This window comes from Streptopelia decaocto, assembly GCF_964273445.1.
Source record: "Streptopelia decaocto genome assembly, chromosome: 1".
NCBI lineage: Eukaryota > Metazoa > Chordata > Aves > Columbiformes > Columbidae > Streptopelia > Streptopelia decaocto.
The window spans coordinates 28766079-28782512 of record NC_138663.1 but is presented as its reverse complement, the minus strand read 5'-3'; the positions used below and the strand labels follow the sequence as shown (position 1 = coordinate 28782512).

At 40.4% G+C, this 16434-nt stretch overlaps 1 protein-coding gene across 2 annotated transcripts in view; it reads right to left on the bottom strand.

The window, feature by feature from the left end:
* Positions 1-5587: 5587 nt before the first annotated feature.
* Positions 5588-16434, bottom strand: part of PPP1R3A (protein phosphatase 1 regulatory subunit 3A) — a 46746-nt gene continuing 35899 nt past the window's right edge. For both annotated transcript variants that reach the window (XM_082055051.1, XM_082055050.1), the window contains one exon: positions 5588-15571. In XM_082055051.1, the coding sequence (XP_081911177.1) occupies positions 13079-15571 (2493 nt within the window). In that variant the 3' untranslated portion in view covers positions 5588-13078. The remainder of the gene's footprint in view (positions 15572-16434) is intronic.

The following is a 16434-nucleotide window of genomic DNA, read 5'->3' as shown; positions in this document are numbered from 1 at the left end:
TACATAAGCATCAGCAATAATGATTTGGAAGCCACATATCTGTACAGTTTCAGCTGTTATTCCTAGTGCAACTATAACTATAGCATCTAGGTGGAGTACTGATAGCCTTGTTAAAGATTCATGCAATGCCTGGGACACAGCTCTGTTCTGTAGCTACATCAGTGCTCCTGGGCTGACAAATATAACATTGTTTGTCTCCCTGTGCTGTGACTCACAAGCACATCTCACAGTAACAAGTGTTCTTTCATAAAATAAGTTTCTGAGCACTGCAGGATGCAACAATAATTTGTGAAATAAAAATAACATCAAATGAAAAATTAACATTTAAACAAACCATCTGTAAATCTCATTCTCATTTAGCTTGGTTTACCGTGGAATTAGTAATTACAATATCTAAGATCAAACTGCCTTGAAAACACTGATGCAAACTTCAGTTTATGCTGCTATGTCTTAGTGTGAACTGTAATAATTCAAGAATTTTTCAATCACTATTCACTACGTGATCTTATTTGTCCTAATTTTATACAAGTCAACGTCCTAACTCTTGGAAAGGATCTTAATTTACACAGGTGTTAGAACAGCAGTGGGCCCTTCTGTGCTAACACTGCAGGTGCAAATTCTGTGCTATGTCATGACACACAGTGCCCTGCTGACTACAACGTGACTACATCATGTGTGAGACATCACAGCTAATATTTCCAAAAGCAGCTCCTGTGCCCATCAAAGATGCCTGGTCCATATTCTATTTCAGCTGAGCACCCAAAATCACAAAGCACCTTCACAAATGTGCCAAATGTTATGCCTCTTTACTGACATTTCACTTGCCAGAGGCCCTATCATTTTTTCCCACTGGCCAGCTGAAAGTCACATCTTGACCTGGCAGCTTGCTAGAGAGCTTGTGCTGCAGTGTGTCTAAGCTACCACGGAAGAAATGTAGATTCACTAAGGAAATACATCCATCCAAGCAAAATCTTTGCTTCCCATTCTGCTTGTTGTTTCTCTGCTACCTCTTGAGCAACTGCAAGGAAAGAGATGAGCATTATAAAGTATATTTAGTCCAAACTACATGTCCAATATGTCCAGAACTGATTTAAATCCCAAGAGGGAGATTCTGCTATATTCACAGAGTTCTGCTCTGCTCTTAGATGCTGCAAGATCTTGTTGCTAACAATGTGTGTGAAGAACAAAGGAAATCCACACAGACCTTTCATGTGAGATATGCTAGGATATACGCTTGAGGACATAAAGCTGGGCTTTGGTGAAGGAAGCCATAATAGTAAAGACTTCAAACAGCACACTGAACCTCAGCATCTCCCCATCTGCAGTCTGTGGAAGGCAGGGGCTGATGTCATGCGGCTACTGGCAAATGTATTTCCCATCACGTGGGCCCACATTGCTCCAGCTGTGTGCAGGCCTTAGGCTGAACCGCCACCACCATCACCACCACACTTGGCTGATCCTTCACACATAATTCTGACCCTTAAGCAGCTGCTTTGGCCGGAGCTGGATGCAGCCACATGTGGTGCCACGGGCTGTGTGTGAACAAGCAGCAGCATCACTGCCAAGAGCTCATAGAGCCCACTCTCAGACAGCCAGAGATGTTCTGTAGGATCATGCATGTAGGGAAAGGCTATCGTAGGCCATAGAGAGGTGGGTAAGGCAGTACTGTGACTCAGTACTCAGTGCAGCAACCGCACATGGGTCTTAACTTGTTATTTTTTTCCCCATTTTATCCTTTGAGACTCTGAGACCAGCTTTATTTTGGGGCTGTCACAGAATGGTCTGTCTCACACTTAGTAGAGTCCTGTTTTGATTGGCGAAAGCTGTGGCCGTATAGTTAAGCTGGTAATAAACTACTAACTTAGAGTGTTTTTCCCAGTTAAAATAAAATCCACATTTGTTTTACAGTAATAAGAATGTCTTGCAACTTCCTAATTACAGCTTTAAATGCCAAATTCTTTCAAAAATCATTATAAGCTAGCTAAAGAGAGAAATGAAAAAACGTTTTATCGTAATTATACAACTATGAAGTTTTCTAATACAGGACTATTTCAGAATTTCCATTTGTTTAAAGTGCCTTGTAGATTTCTCCACAGTTTTTTAATTGCACAATCAAAATCAAACACCTGTTTGAAATTAGCATACATCCAAACAAGAAAAAAAGGCATGCATTTTTGACAGTGAGAATAATTAACCGCTGGGAAAGACTATCAAAGGATATGATACATTCTCATTCACCCTCTTTAAAACCTACCTCTTTCACAGGCAGGTCTGTTTTTAAAAGACACCATCTCTTACCCTGGGATCATTTATTTGAAGTTCCACTACCCGTGCTATGCAGGAGATCATAATAATGATGGTCATTTTTTGCCAGAGATGTCAAAGAACATTTTGGCTCCTGGGACACTCACATAGCAAATCCCTGAGCTCTGGCTCCTGTCAGCTGCCACCAGCCTGCAATCCCTCTTTCCTGCAGATAAAACAGCCAGCAAGTTTCAGAGATATTTGTCCCCATTTGGTCTGCAACTGTCACGTTGTCCCTAGTACAGCCCTCCACCTGGCCTGGAAATCTCTTTACTTGTTAGAATAAGAATAATACAGTAATTGCTCTGAAAATGTTTTATAAAAGAAAAAGTTATCCCACATATTTTATTAAGATATAAGAGCCCAATTAAGAGGTGTTTTAGCCATCTTTCATTGATTTCACTACCCCAATACCTTTAAAAACACAGCTGTTTCTTCTTAGACTTAAATATTTGGACCTTTTTGCACCAAGAGTTGTTCAAATACTGAATTAAATGCTGTCCCAGGCATGAACAGCTTACATACCTCTTGCAAAGCAGTGAGCCAAATTCCACTCCAGTGCAGAATTTTCCCCATTTCTGCCCTGAGTATTCCACCCCCTCCTGCTCTGTCTGGGACTGCCGACCAGACCTGCCTCTCACCTCAATAACCAGAGGAACTCGGAGCCCAGGGGATGTACCTGTGCTCACTAAAGGACAGAGCCAGTCGCTTGAGGGTTCATCACCTAAATCCAGCCTAAATTATTCCCAGCATCCAGGCACTGGATGAGTATAGATCCTAAGCAGAGGAGTTATTGCTGGTCTAAACAGTACTTATAAGTCAGGTAGCACAAGGGGACAAAGGGACTGTGCCACAATGGCTTCTTTCTGCTTCCTCTCTATCCTCTTTTCTGCTTTCTTCTCGTTCCACAGCTCAGTGGAGGCAACTGCAGCTCCCAGGCAGCAGGCAGGATCCTCAGAAACTCTCCTTGTTATATTTGTAATTTTATTCAGCATTTTTAATTTCCCCTCAGTTTCAAGGGACGAACATGTAGCTGTGGTCTCAAGTATGTTGTTATGAGAAAATATTCAGCCCAAAATACATGGTCTTCATAATACAGAGCATAACTAATAATAGCAAGGAGGTGTTGTTAATACAATGCAAGGAAATAGATTTTCACTGTAGCATGTAACAAAGGCTGCAGACAAAATTACCTCAAAAGTCATGCAGTGTGATTTGTTAGACCTTCCAGTCACTCTCAGGCAACACAGAACTACTCTACAGGTTGTGTCCTACGCATGTAGTTTTTTAAATAAGCATTTTTTGTCAGTGCTGTCCAATGCTCAGATTTTTACTGAAAGATTTTCTACTAACACTTTGAGAGAATTAATTCTAAGTATCACTGTGAAATTTTAATCAATTTCTTGAAATTGCAAGTGTATCATTGCAAAGCGACATGATAAAACTTCTAGTTTGTACATTTTTTAAATGTAGAAGAAGTCAATAAGAGCAAATCCATGTAAAAAAAATTGTCTAGAGTTCAGGCATTCCAGATTGGAATTTGTAGAATAATTCACTTGGCATGATTTTAAGCCTCTTCGGCCACCTTCAGTTCCTCAGCACCTTCACCATTACCCAGTCAATATATAAGCTATTTCTTCCATTACTTCAAGCGAATGTGGGCTCATTGTGCCAAAATTTGCACCAACCAAAGACCATTTTCACACCTCAATAGTTCAGAGTAGTTCATCCCAGGGAGAGCTCACCAGTCACACTTGGCAGTGTGCTTGACCATTTTTGCCCAGAAGAGCAGCCTGTGCTGACCCAGTGTATGAGCTGACCAAGCCCCTCCTGCCTGCAGTGTACCATTTAGACATACCTACAGTCACAGATCACCTGCTGCAGGAGCCTTCATGCCAAGAGAAGGAATTATAGCATGATTAATAAACAGCTTTGCCTTTGATGACAAATAGGAGGGAAAATATTGTGAACACAACAAGGTAGCTACTAGAAGGAGGATTGCAATTTTAATATTGTGGTTAGAGGGGTTCTCCCTGAAATCTTCAGGATCTGTAATACGGGGAGGGTTTCTTTCCCTTTAGAGAAGAAGCCATTCAACAGACATGGCAGGGTCAGGAGTTTGACTTCTCTGCTTTTGCAGTCATTTCTGTCTAGACTCACCATGGCAGAGCTCTATCTGCTTGACTGCAGCACCAACCCATCTGGCACCTGTCCATTTTGGGCCATGATTGGCTTACCACTAATGTAATGGTAATTAATGAATTAATCCTATGGGGTTTATTCGCATATGAATAAAGTATCTGCTATATCTTTGTATAAATATGCCTTTGTGCTAAGCAGATGTAAGAGAAGCCAAATGAAGTCTCCATAATGTCAAACTGAATGGGAGTGCTTGTGGAATATGGACGTTTAAAAGGACCTAAGTATTAAAGAACTGGGCACCTGAAAAGGAAGTTCTCTTAATTACAGCCATGATGTCAAGACAGAAACAAGGTAGTTATTGAATGGGAACTGTGAGGTTTTATTGCTAATTTAATTAAGAGCAACATTAAATTCTATTGCAAAATATTGTCTGTTCTCATGCACCAAGGCTGAATAATACTAGCCTATATTCAATAAAGGTCTCAGGTGCCTGCAACAAGAATTAGGTGGAGCTGAGTTATGTAAAGTCAAAGTCATAATCCAGTGACTCACGATGGCTTTCCATTGTAAGCCAGGGTCCACAGTGTGCCCCAAGTTATGGTTTCCTCGTCATTCTCATCAGGAGATCTGACATTAGCCCTGGTGTCCCTTCCTCTCAGTGATGCCAGAGAAGGAAACAGATGCGCAGAGGAGTGGTGGGGCAGCCCAGTCTTCCCCAGCTTCAAGTTCTGACCAGGAAGTTCTCTGGGGGTAAGACTTTCCAGAGTATTGGCATCTCTTCCCCACTGTGTATACTCGGCCATGGCTTCTACCTAATTCTGGATTTATTTAAGCTCACCAGGTGAATTTCTGTTCAAAAGAGAGGTGAGTCCATAGTCAGTAGGTTTTTGAGATGTCTTTCTGAAACAACTCATTTTCCATTGTATTGGATAACAAGCACAGAAGCCTCACTCAGGGGTCTGGGTTGCACTCCCAGCTGGTGGGCACCTGAGCCCTCCCCTGGGTCAAGCCCTGTGAACTGTGAAGAAAACTTGTCCACAAGAGTATGACTGGCTTAAATATCTCACAGGACAAATAAACATCAAAATTGTGATGCCTAATGCATAACAAAAAAATGTAGCTTTTTATCGACACAATAGAACATGGTTTAGCACTTGTTTATTAAAAAGTCAATTAATGAGATTACAGTTGTCATTAATCTAATTTATAATCAATGTTTATTGAATGTGTATGTCCTTGACTTTTGTAGAATTAAAAGGAAAGTACATGGCAAGTCATGCTATTGCCTTATGCAGTATCAGACAACACACTTCTGAAAAGTCACAATATTTGCTTCTCACTTGATATGTCTGTACTAGAAGATGATGTACAGCTGCAGGTGTATGTCTGTCCAGATCAGCTAGTCTAAAAGGTCGCAGCCACAGTTGCTAGTGTTGAGTTTCTTGAACTTTATGTCTTGCAATGTTTGATAAGTACAAGATAATAACAGCTTCTTTAAACATTTCTTTATGCCAAATTATATATCATGTAATGAATAAGACAGTGTGCTCCTATATGTGCAGTTCACCATAGTCTTTTAGCGTAAGATTGATGGCAAGTGTTTACGCTCCGGTACGTAAGTGGCTTAAGTGATTAATAATGATCACACGAGCGAATGTGTGTGAAACATGGAAGCAGAATACCAGAAAAGCCGCTGTTAGCACGTCCCGACCACGTCATCCAAATACTCTGCATTTACAGCACCCTGCAAAGGCAACAGGGGCATTGCCTTTGTGCCCAGGAACAAAGCCTTCATTAATTTGCTTTCTATTACTGATTATTTTGTTATTACCAATATACAAGGGGGGAAATGAAAAAGCTTGTCTGGGTTTGTGCCCTTTCCTGGAGTGCAGCAAGTCTTAGAGAACAATGATGTGTTGATTACAAGTTCAACCTGACTTGGAAGAAGGTAATTCTCCAGTTTCTGAATCTCTTACCTACTATGGAACAATGCAGACACATGCTTGCTTCTTGCTTTGTCTCTCTCTTTTCCAGTTCTGTCTCTTCTTTTCTTCCCTCTGTTTTGTAAGTTTTATTAGTTATTCTACCATAATTCTACAAAAATACCGCATTATATGAAAGGATTAGACACTAAAATTACATCACAAAATTGCATAAAGGTTCTAGTTAGTACTTAAAAGGTCCTTTTGTTAAGCAAATACTTTGCTATGGATAAACCAGTAGTTTATCAACCAGTATTTCTCTTTCACACATAATCTCTCATAAAAGCCTGACTTCTGTCCCTCATAACATGAAATAATGATGGGCACAAGCCAAGTGCCCCTGTGATTGCTGCATTTCCCAGAGGTTTGCCTAATTCTGAGGATGGTCAAGACATTGCCTGCTGTATCTAACTGCCCCAAGCTATTCAACAGCCAAGATTATTCAAGGAGGTAAGAAACCTACACATGACGTCTCCTACCCTTGTCATCTATCAGTCATGGATCTTGGCTCATCCATAGTAGAGAGGGACGGACAGGCATGTAGTTTATATGAAGACATAAGGAGTTTCTGAGGAACTTAATCAGGACTTTCCCCCAAACAGGTCACTGTTGTTGTATTTAAAGAGTTCAGGCTACTCCTAAGTATCCCTGATTGCCCTGGGAGTTGAAAGCATCTGTCTGTAATACAAAGGCCTTAATTAGTAAGCTGGCTCTTTCACTGTCTGTCACTTGGCAGTTCTCATTCCTTCTTCAAAGACACCAAGTATGGCAGTATGGAGCTGTCTTGTCTTCCCTGGAGAAGGCAGTGCCAGGAGCACAAGCAATTGGCACACTCAGCCCCAGAAAGATCCCCTAGTGAAAAGGAGAATACATTTCCAAATAAATACAGCCAATATAGTGGCTCATCTATGTCCTGTCATCTCCCTGCCATCACACATATGCAAGGCACGCTCATGTACTGTGGTCCCAGGAACCTATACTAGGCACCACAGGCATGGTGGGAGCTTAACTATCTACATATATTTTTTTATTTCTGCACCAATAACTGCAGGCTGACATGTACTCTTGTTTTCTCTTGATGCACATGCCATTGGGGACTGACCAGCATTAATGTCCTCAAGGCAGATTCGTGGCTCCAACTACAGGCTGTCTCTCCCTGGACGGCTATAGAATCCTGAGAAGGAGTGCATGTTTCTTGTCCTCAGAGCAATGCTCCAATCTTGAATCATTGAATATTAGGTCAAGGGCAGGATATTCTCCACTATAATTCAATTAAGTAGTAATTGATAAGTTACAAAAAGAAGTTAGCATATACTTTAAATTTTACTACTTTATATAGCTAATACTGTATTTATCATCTGTCCAATCTACTCAGAACTTATTAAACTTTCACTTCTCTAGAGAAAGCTGTCCAGAAACTTTCCAATTAACCATTCTGTTTATTATTTCTCCATTTGCCCTTGAAATCTAGCTCTCACCTTTCCACCCACTTGTCCTAGTGCCACCCACACACATATGCACACACATATCTCATGTGTACCACCAAGTCATACGTATCTCCCTCATTAAATGATTCAGCTCACCTAGTTCATGCCTGCTCAGAATGCAGAAATTATCAATTCCATTTCAACCTACTCACACTGTTTCATAAATATTATCCTCACTTGGGCATATGTAGTTTTGGTCAAATAAACTCCACTGATACCCAAAGAAGATCCAAGCTCTGGATTACCACCTCAACCCTGAAGTGCAACTCTGAACCTCAGAAGCATCAAGACCTCTTAGATCAGTCCCATCCTTATCCATGTACCTCTATGGTTTCCTTTGCAGACAGTGCTCTCAGAAGAGCTGCAAGTCTTTGAAAGCTCAGCTGAGATTCACAAAAGGACATAGCTGTTTGAGGTGAGACTGTGCTGGGATTTAAGCACCTTTCTAGGTCTAAGACAGAAATCCACAAATTCCACGTATCTTTAGACATTTACACATTTTGCCAATCCAGTTCCTTGGCCCAGTCTATGTAACCGAGCAGAGCAATCCTGATGGTGCTTGATCAGTAGGTGCCTGACCTAAAAGTACAGTTACAAGATCAAGTTCTTCAAAAAGCACAGCGGGCTCAGCCATGGGAGATGTTACCCCTTTTCTTATGACACCTTAATGGCTAGAACAATTCTTCAGTCCTGGTTCATGAGGCATTGGTGTAGGCCTGGAAGAGTGACGTTATAGACTAAGCTGACCTCACTGAGAAGACATGAAGGTCTTGGCGTCAGTTTCGTCTTTTACCTAACTAGAATTTCACATAAAGTACACAAGTCCCAATCTATGCTTTAAGGGGTTAAACTTGTCCTTTCTCTAGTCAAAATGCTAGGATTGTCTTCTGCAAAGCGTTCTGTTTCTGAAAGCAGCGGATTAGGTTCCTCAGTGCACAAGAGAGCTGCAGAATATGAAAACTGATAAACCTGATAAAAACGTGTCCCTGAAACCCAGCATTAAGTGTTTAATCCCTGTGACAGGGGAAGGGTATAGAACCCAACTCAGTCATTGGGGTTTCCTATTAGAAAACTTTGGCAGGTCCCTATTCAGCACATTGTCTCTTTCGATTCTCATTTGCAGGTCAGATGACTAGAGAGTTTAAGTGTTTTATTCAGAGGTGCCACTAAGCACCTAAAATTCAGTATAGTGACTCCAAACATTACCATATTATCCTACCTTCAGGGATACTCCGTCATCCTAATTTTTCATTTCCAATGTTAAATAGACCTTTAAAGCCTGTAGCCTGTTTCTGTAGCCTATCTACTGTCAAGACAAAAGTCACTGATGGATAAGAAGCAACAAGAAGTTGATAACAACAAATATTTGAAGCGTTAATGATGTGGCCTGTTGTCACTATCTCCTAGCAAGGTATCTGGGTACAGAACTTCCTCCCACTCCTCTCCCTGTTGCCACAAATTTAGGTTTTATTACATTCAACAGATTACAGATGCCACAATATGAAAACTAATGTAATTATGGCAATTACAGTTCAGATCATAGCCATGGGACACATCTCTCATGGTATGGGATGTGTATACCTCATATAACTGTAGTAACGCAATCAAACCCACTATATTAATTTTAACCTCTGTATTATATCAGAGTTGAGCCTTTCATGACCATGGGCCTGCCACATAGGATCATACCTTCTTTCTGTTGCACAGCCTAAAGAAATAACTAGAAACTACTAGGAATGAAAGTATTAACTAGAAATATGCTATTGAGGCCTAGTAGGCAGATAAATATGAATCATTGCAAAAATGCAACACCTCACTTATTCCCTTTTACTTGTAAGTAAAAGCCAAATATTTTGCCAATGTTTTAAAGGTGTTGTTTTCATACTATAAACAGAAGTAAGAGGATTTTTAGAAGATAGCTTATCAAATGATAAACAAAAAAGATAAAATTATTTGCTTTGTTGTTTTAAGTATATAAATACTTATAAGTTCGGGCACCTGTGTTCACAGATCAGTCTAGAGTCCTATTTTGCAATCATAAGGTACGATATGCTGGCTAAATAACTTAAATATAGAACATAAAATCCCATTCCAAATCTGAGAAATGCTAACAGTATTCCACTTGTATGTAGATGAAATATGCTTATTCTAATATTCAAATATTTACCCTAAATTCCGACTTTGAACGACTGTACGTGTTAAAATGACAGACCCAGATGTTTAACCTGTTGGACACAGGAATACAGCTGTTTGAAGGTAGATTTCTTTAGAAAATCAAGTAACTTAGCTAAATTTTAGTTGATATTTAGCAACAGGTTTAAGTATATTATGACACACACTAAAATCCTACTAATTTTTAATGAATGTCTGTATTAATAGATCCTCTCTATTTATCCTCTGCATTCTTTTTGCAGGTCATATGGACTCTCCTGGGCTCTCTGTAACATTTTTCTGCCATTCTCGAGAGGCTGATTCAATTCAATGACTTTCTTTCACCCACAGTCCTGGATCCATCAATTACCCCGACCCCTTTTCTTGCTGTCCAATCAGCTCTACCCTCAAATGGAAAGCACACTAGCTATTATTTTGAGCAGAGAAGCATTTTCAGCTTAATTCAGCTGAGAAAGAAGGAACCCACCTACACACAGAGGTCCTTGCAAGCCCTGGGGATCAGAATGCTCCTGACAACAACAGTAGCCTAATGATTAAACTACATCCTGCTGGATGGAAGAGCCAGGTTTGGTAAAGCTGAAGATATTCAAACATGGGTTTGAATCTTGTGGTTTAGCAGATAGAACATTTACCTAAGAGGACAGGAACCTGGTTTTTGGTCCTTGCTCTGAATTTTATGAATTTTGCTTTAATAAGGTAAATTAGATTGAAGAAGGTTTTGAACTGAAAACCGAATCTAAATATTCTTCTTACTGGCATGGTGTTTTTAACTATTAGACTAAAATGTGTCTCATGTGCTTGTTCTCTCTGGCCCCAGGAGTTTGGTACCTGACTGCATGTTGACAATTTCAGTAGGACATATGCAGGGTGGTGTCTTCACCTTTTGGGCTCTCCAACTGAGGACCTTGATCCTTTCAGAATATATAAGACACTACTCAAGAGCTCACGCTGTACTGGGAAGCAAAGCAATATGTGACATCTCTGTCCCAGTGAAGCTGAAATTTTGAACCACTTAGACCAGGGGCTTGTCACACTCTAGAGAGTGAACCACCAACAGTAAGGGAATGTCATGCTTTTTTTTGAAAAGTGCCTATAAGCATCAAGAAAAGGCTAGGTTCTTTTAGCATTTGTGGTCTTCAGGTAAAGAAGGGTTTGTGATTATTGTTTTGGACTTATACAGATTCAACATCAACCCTGCTTTAAGTCTAAGCCTAAGCTTTTTATTGGATCTAGCTCCTAATGCCTACTGAATTAATTTCTTTATCTCAATTAACATTTAGCTCCTATACACCTTTGAACATCTGGACCAGTATCACAGCCTTCTGTGTCACTCCTGAATGTCTCTAGGGCAACACTATCACTCATTTATGGATTGCTGTCAAAAGTTTTCAGGGTATCCAGCCATCAGCATGCACACTGGCAACAGAACACCCACACATTTGCTCACTCTGCTGAATGCACCACTCCCAGTGTGCTCCACAGTTCTGTCCCCCTGGAGAACATAAATGCCAAGATACATCATGTATCAGAGTTCCCTAACATCCTGAAACATGTAAATAAATTTTAGAACTATTGTAAAATATTTCAGAGCTAAGCAAAGAACTAAAAAACTTCACTATTATGTAGCTTCAGCTATATGTTGCAACTAAAACTTTCACAGTTGATGTGGTATTTCACAGTGGCAGTGAAACAAATATAGCTTAAAACAACACTTTTTCCTTCTTAAATTCTAGTCTGTCAGTAACATTATGTAGCCTTGGTGTTTCTTTTAACAGACTACCTACGATGACATTTGTGACTATCACTCAGAATATTGCTGAAATGTAACATAATCTATCTATTGTTTTCTTTCTGGACAAACTTTGTGCATGACCCAGCTTGGGAGACCCACGATGATGGAACACCAGAGCCGCCCGTGCGCCTGCCCTGTGGGACTCTTGTGTGGGATCATCCTGGGCTCTCCTGCGGGCAGATACCAGGCTTTCCTGCTTCACCCAAACCACACAAAGTAGCCTCACTGAATGCCAGGGCTATTCCCTGTATTTTCTCTTGGTGTTTGATTAGCTTCAGGTAACAAGCCATGGAAAAATGCAGTAAACCTAATTCAGACATGCTCAACACAATCATGGCACTCCTTTGTAAAATTTATTTAATGCTTTGTAGATACGCTTAAGCAACACGATGAAAAAATGTAATTCAAAGGCTTTGTCTGTAATAACAATCCAGTGAAGTTCTCAGTCATGTTACACAGTCCTCATTTACAAAAACCAAAAACATTTGTGCATGTGAGCGAATGGTAAGAAGCCTGTGGCTGTGGCCTTCAATCTCTTCAGGGTAGAAACAACATTATCTATTCTGCTATGCAGTTACATCCTGAAAGTTACATGATGTTACCAAAGTCAAAGCCTTACATTTTTCAAACAGTGGTACAGCTGGAGCTCTAGGTCAAAACAATGAAATAAAAATTTGGAAAAAAATGTTAGCTTATCAACAGGTGTCATACTTCTTAGAGTGTTGGTTAATTACACTAGCAGATTATCAACTGTAATATCAATACCAAAATACTGACTTAGTTTTTATACCGTTCCTTGTGTTATGTATGACACAAAACCTTAGAAAAAAAAAATCCCAGAGAAATACAAAGCTTTACTGCAATAGAAATTAATGCAAGAAAATGGTGGTTTTAAGTACTAAAGAGATATGAAGCATTGTTTCTTCATATCCTTCTAAGGAGCAACAGCTGTACTGGATTCTAACTTGACGTGCTTCAGAACTCATATTCATATAGGTATTTAATGATCCAAACATAATGGTCCTATATAGTATAATTACTTACATGAAGACTCAACTTCATATGTAATCTTTTTAAAAGATGCTTCAGTGGAAAACTTGCTTTGGTTCTAAAAATGAATAAGCTCTTTAACAGTGAAAATGCTTTGGAGGGGTTGGAGACTATTGACCATGGATCCTGAGCACAGTTGACAATCAATGTTATTCCTTCTTGACAGATTCCTTGTTTCTTCCTCCTTCGGAGTATAGCCAGTACAAGGAAAACAGGTAGAGTGCAAGACAAACCATCAAATCATAGTGGTAGAGTGTTGCAGCAAATGAAAGAAAGAAGAAGAAATAAAATATTTTGCAAGCAATATGTTTTAAGCCTGGAAGCTCACTAGGTAACTTAAGCGCTTCACTCTTCTGGTTAGAAACATCTGCAGAATCGGAAATGTGCTGGCTTTCCTTCTGTGAGTCATCAAGCCAGTTTAGCGTTTTCCGCTCAGTTATTAAACGGTCAGATTGAGAGCTTCTCCCTCCAGCTTCTTCAGCAGGCTTACTAATTGAAACCTCTGGCCTTGATGACTTCTCTTCTTTGAACTCTGCTTGATGGAAACGTTGACCTATATTCCTTCCTCTTCCTTCTCTAGAAATCTCTATGTCTGAAGCTTCAGGAGAGATGTTTTTATTAATAGATGTCATTTCATTCGGTACACTTAAATTGTACCCTGACTCAGCAGCAACCTTGTCAATGACTTTGAATTCAAAGTGTCTATACAGATGCTCCCTATCTCCTGCCACAATGGCCCCTTCAGAAGATGCCACTGAAGAGCTTTTATAATGATAACCTGGCACAGCATTTGTACCAGAAGGTGGCATTTTTGTTTCAGCTTCAGCACGTGAATAGGAAAGTGTGCCAACACGGCTTTCTTCCCTACAGAGCACTTCTGCTTCCTCACCGTATAGATGCTTCTGGACACCTGGGGGATATTTAGATACTTCTGAATATAAACCTTGCTGCAAATCTGCTTTCTTTTCTGTACTAGAAGCCTTTACTGCTTCTCCTCCAGGTAGAATATTGCCGATGTCTGGTTGTGCTTTGGCACGTTTTTCCCTGCTATTGCGTACAGACATCGTTTCTCCTTGCAGTGTCTCATGTACACGTGCATTATAAATACCTAAAACTGATTCCTTTTCAAATTCGGTGTCATATAATACACCCACTGTGTTGAGTTGACAAAGAGCATAATGTGAACCATCATTTCTCCCTTCATGTGTATCAAATGCTGTTTCCTTTTCCTCTGTGGGCCTGTCACTTAGTGCAGTCTCTTGAGGTAGCTTAGCAATTACTGCTTTTTCACTGGCAGACATTTTTTCTGGAGCACTTTCTGATGTTGTTTTAATTATATAAGTTGTACCTGCCTCCGCTTCCTCTGTGATACCCTTCTCAGAGACAGAAGACTTTTCCTTTGTGGTAGCTGAACCCCAAGCCCCCGTGCTCCCCCTTGCTTCCCACCGAACCTCGCTACCCCATTCGTGCCACCTCTGCTCTGTGGGGTTTGCTTCCCTTTCCTTTCCTATCAGTCTTCCTTCGTTTGTGTTGTCTGACTTTCCTCTGTCTTTTAACCTTGTGAATCCTCTGTGTTCCCAAGTGTCTTCATCTCTCCTTTCATCCCACGGAGAGGATGCCGGGGGATCTGCCTGTGCAGGCCAGGGTGCCTGTTTGTTGTCTTCAGCTGACACAGGCGTTGTGTTCAACGCTTTGGCGGCGTGTTTTCTCTGTGACTTGAAAGGCTTGGGTGCTTCCTCCTCACCGATTAGTGCTAAGTCTGCTACTTCAATTACTTTCTTCTCCTTACCTGCATCAGTGTTACAGTTCTTTGCTGACACTTCACCAACTCCTTTTTTTTGTGTATATTGGCTTTTGGCAGAATCTATAGAGGCATCATCATGTGCAAAAGTGTCAGCATATAAATCTCCTCTTAAATGTACCCGAACTTTGCTTTCAATCATCTCAATTTTTCCTTCATTTTTGTCAGTGTCTGACAACAATGAATCCAGAGTTTGGTGAGACATTTGTGGCACCTGGTGCGCTGGAGCTGGATTAGCATTGCCATCCAGCGTCCCTGCTACGCGTGCATTTAATTGCATGGATTCATCATGCTCCGGAGAAATGGTTTCTGGTCTCATTTCATAGGCCCCTTTCAAGGCATCAGCAGCATCCTCACTGATGAATAACCTCTCCATCATCTTACTTCCCGAGGCACTATCTGTTTTACCTTTTGAAATATCTGTTTGGCTCTCTTCTTGTTGGCTTGAGACAGTAGTCATAGTATCGATAGCCTCATTCTGTTTTGTCCCAGGAAAATATTTTGCTGATAAAAGGCTTTCACTGGTACCAGTACGATCCAACGACCGCTCACCGCTGTTTACCAAGCCAGCAGCTACTTCCTTCCCTGATGACTGAGTATCATAATCTCTTAGGGAATACTTAACTTTATCTTTTAATTCTCCTCCTGCCGCTCGTGAAGTGTTTTCGGATGAGGAGCTGATGGGCACAGGGTGTCTCAGTAAGTCACTGCTGCTTTCTATACAGGTTAGCTTTTTCTCCAATCCTTCAGTTTCACTTGGAAAATTAACTGGTTCTGTTGTGTATAAATTCCTTTCATCTCTGGAAGAGGTACCTCTAGCTCCTGTGAAGTGCTGATTTAGCTGAAACAATAGAATAGAAAAGAATGATCAAAAAGCACTTTGCAAAAATATGCCAAATTAAGGAGTCAGGATTTTGTTATGGAAAGTTTTGTTTTCAGTAACAAAGATTTTATGGAAACGTGTTCCAAACCATTTGCAAAATTTGCATTGTATGTATTTTTTAACATAGGTAATGAGCTTTATGGTGGTGCTGAAAGGAGCAGGAAATAAAACAGCATTCAGAACCCTCTCTCTTTATTCATGAGTTCAGTAAGCTGCTAGTGCATTTTATACAAATTAAATCTGAAGAGAATATTCCCTTAAAGGGAGGCTAATTCATTCTCTACACATGCAGTTCTAGGTTTGGAGAGAGGGAGGTGAGTGGGGGAGGATTGGCACTTAAATTAGGGCATTGATACAGTACATCAAAGCCTGGTAATGTACAGTATTGTCCAGTAAAACAAAGACACATTTCACACTGACAAATACTGTAAGGATTATCTGTGCTTCATTTCTCCCAGGGACCATTTTACAGGCTTCAAACCAGACCGGTTTTTAGACAATCTGGTAAGACATGAGTTGGAAATGAGATTAGCGAAGTAAAAGGCCAGAAACTAATCACTCTCCCTCCTAGCTCCCAAACATGATATTGTATTATTCAGCTATGCCTGCTTGTCATTGCACTCTCTTCTCACTTTAGCACAGTCACACTGATAGCACTGGCTGATCAATTAGAGGCTACCTTCTTGGGCACCCCTTTATGCATTTGCACTTGCTGTAGATACCCCATTACAGTTTCTCTTATTAATATGTTTTCTGCAAAGCCTCTGCAAACTATTAATAGTAAAACGTCACTCAAAGAAAAGTGAGGGAACTAATGTCTC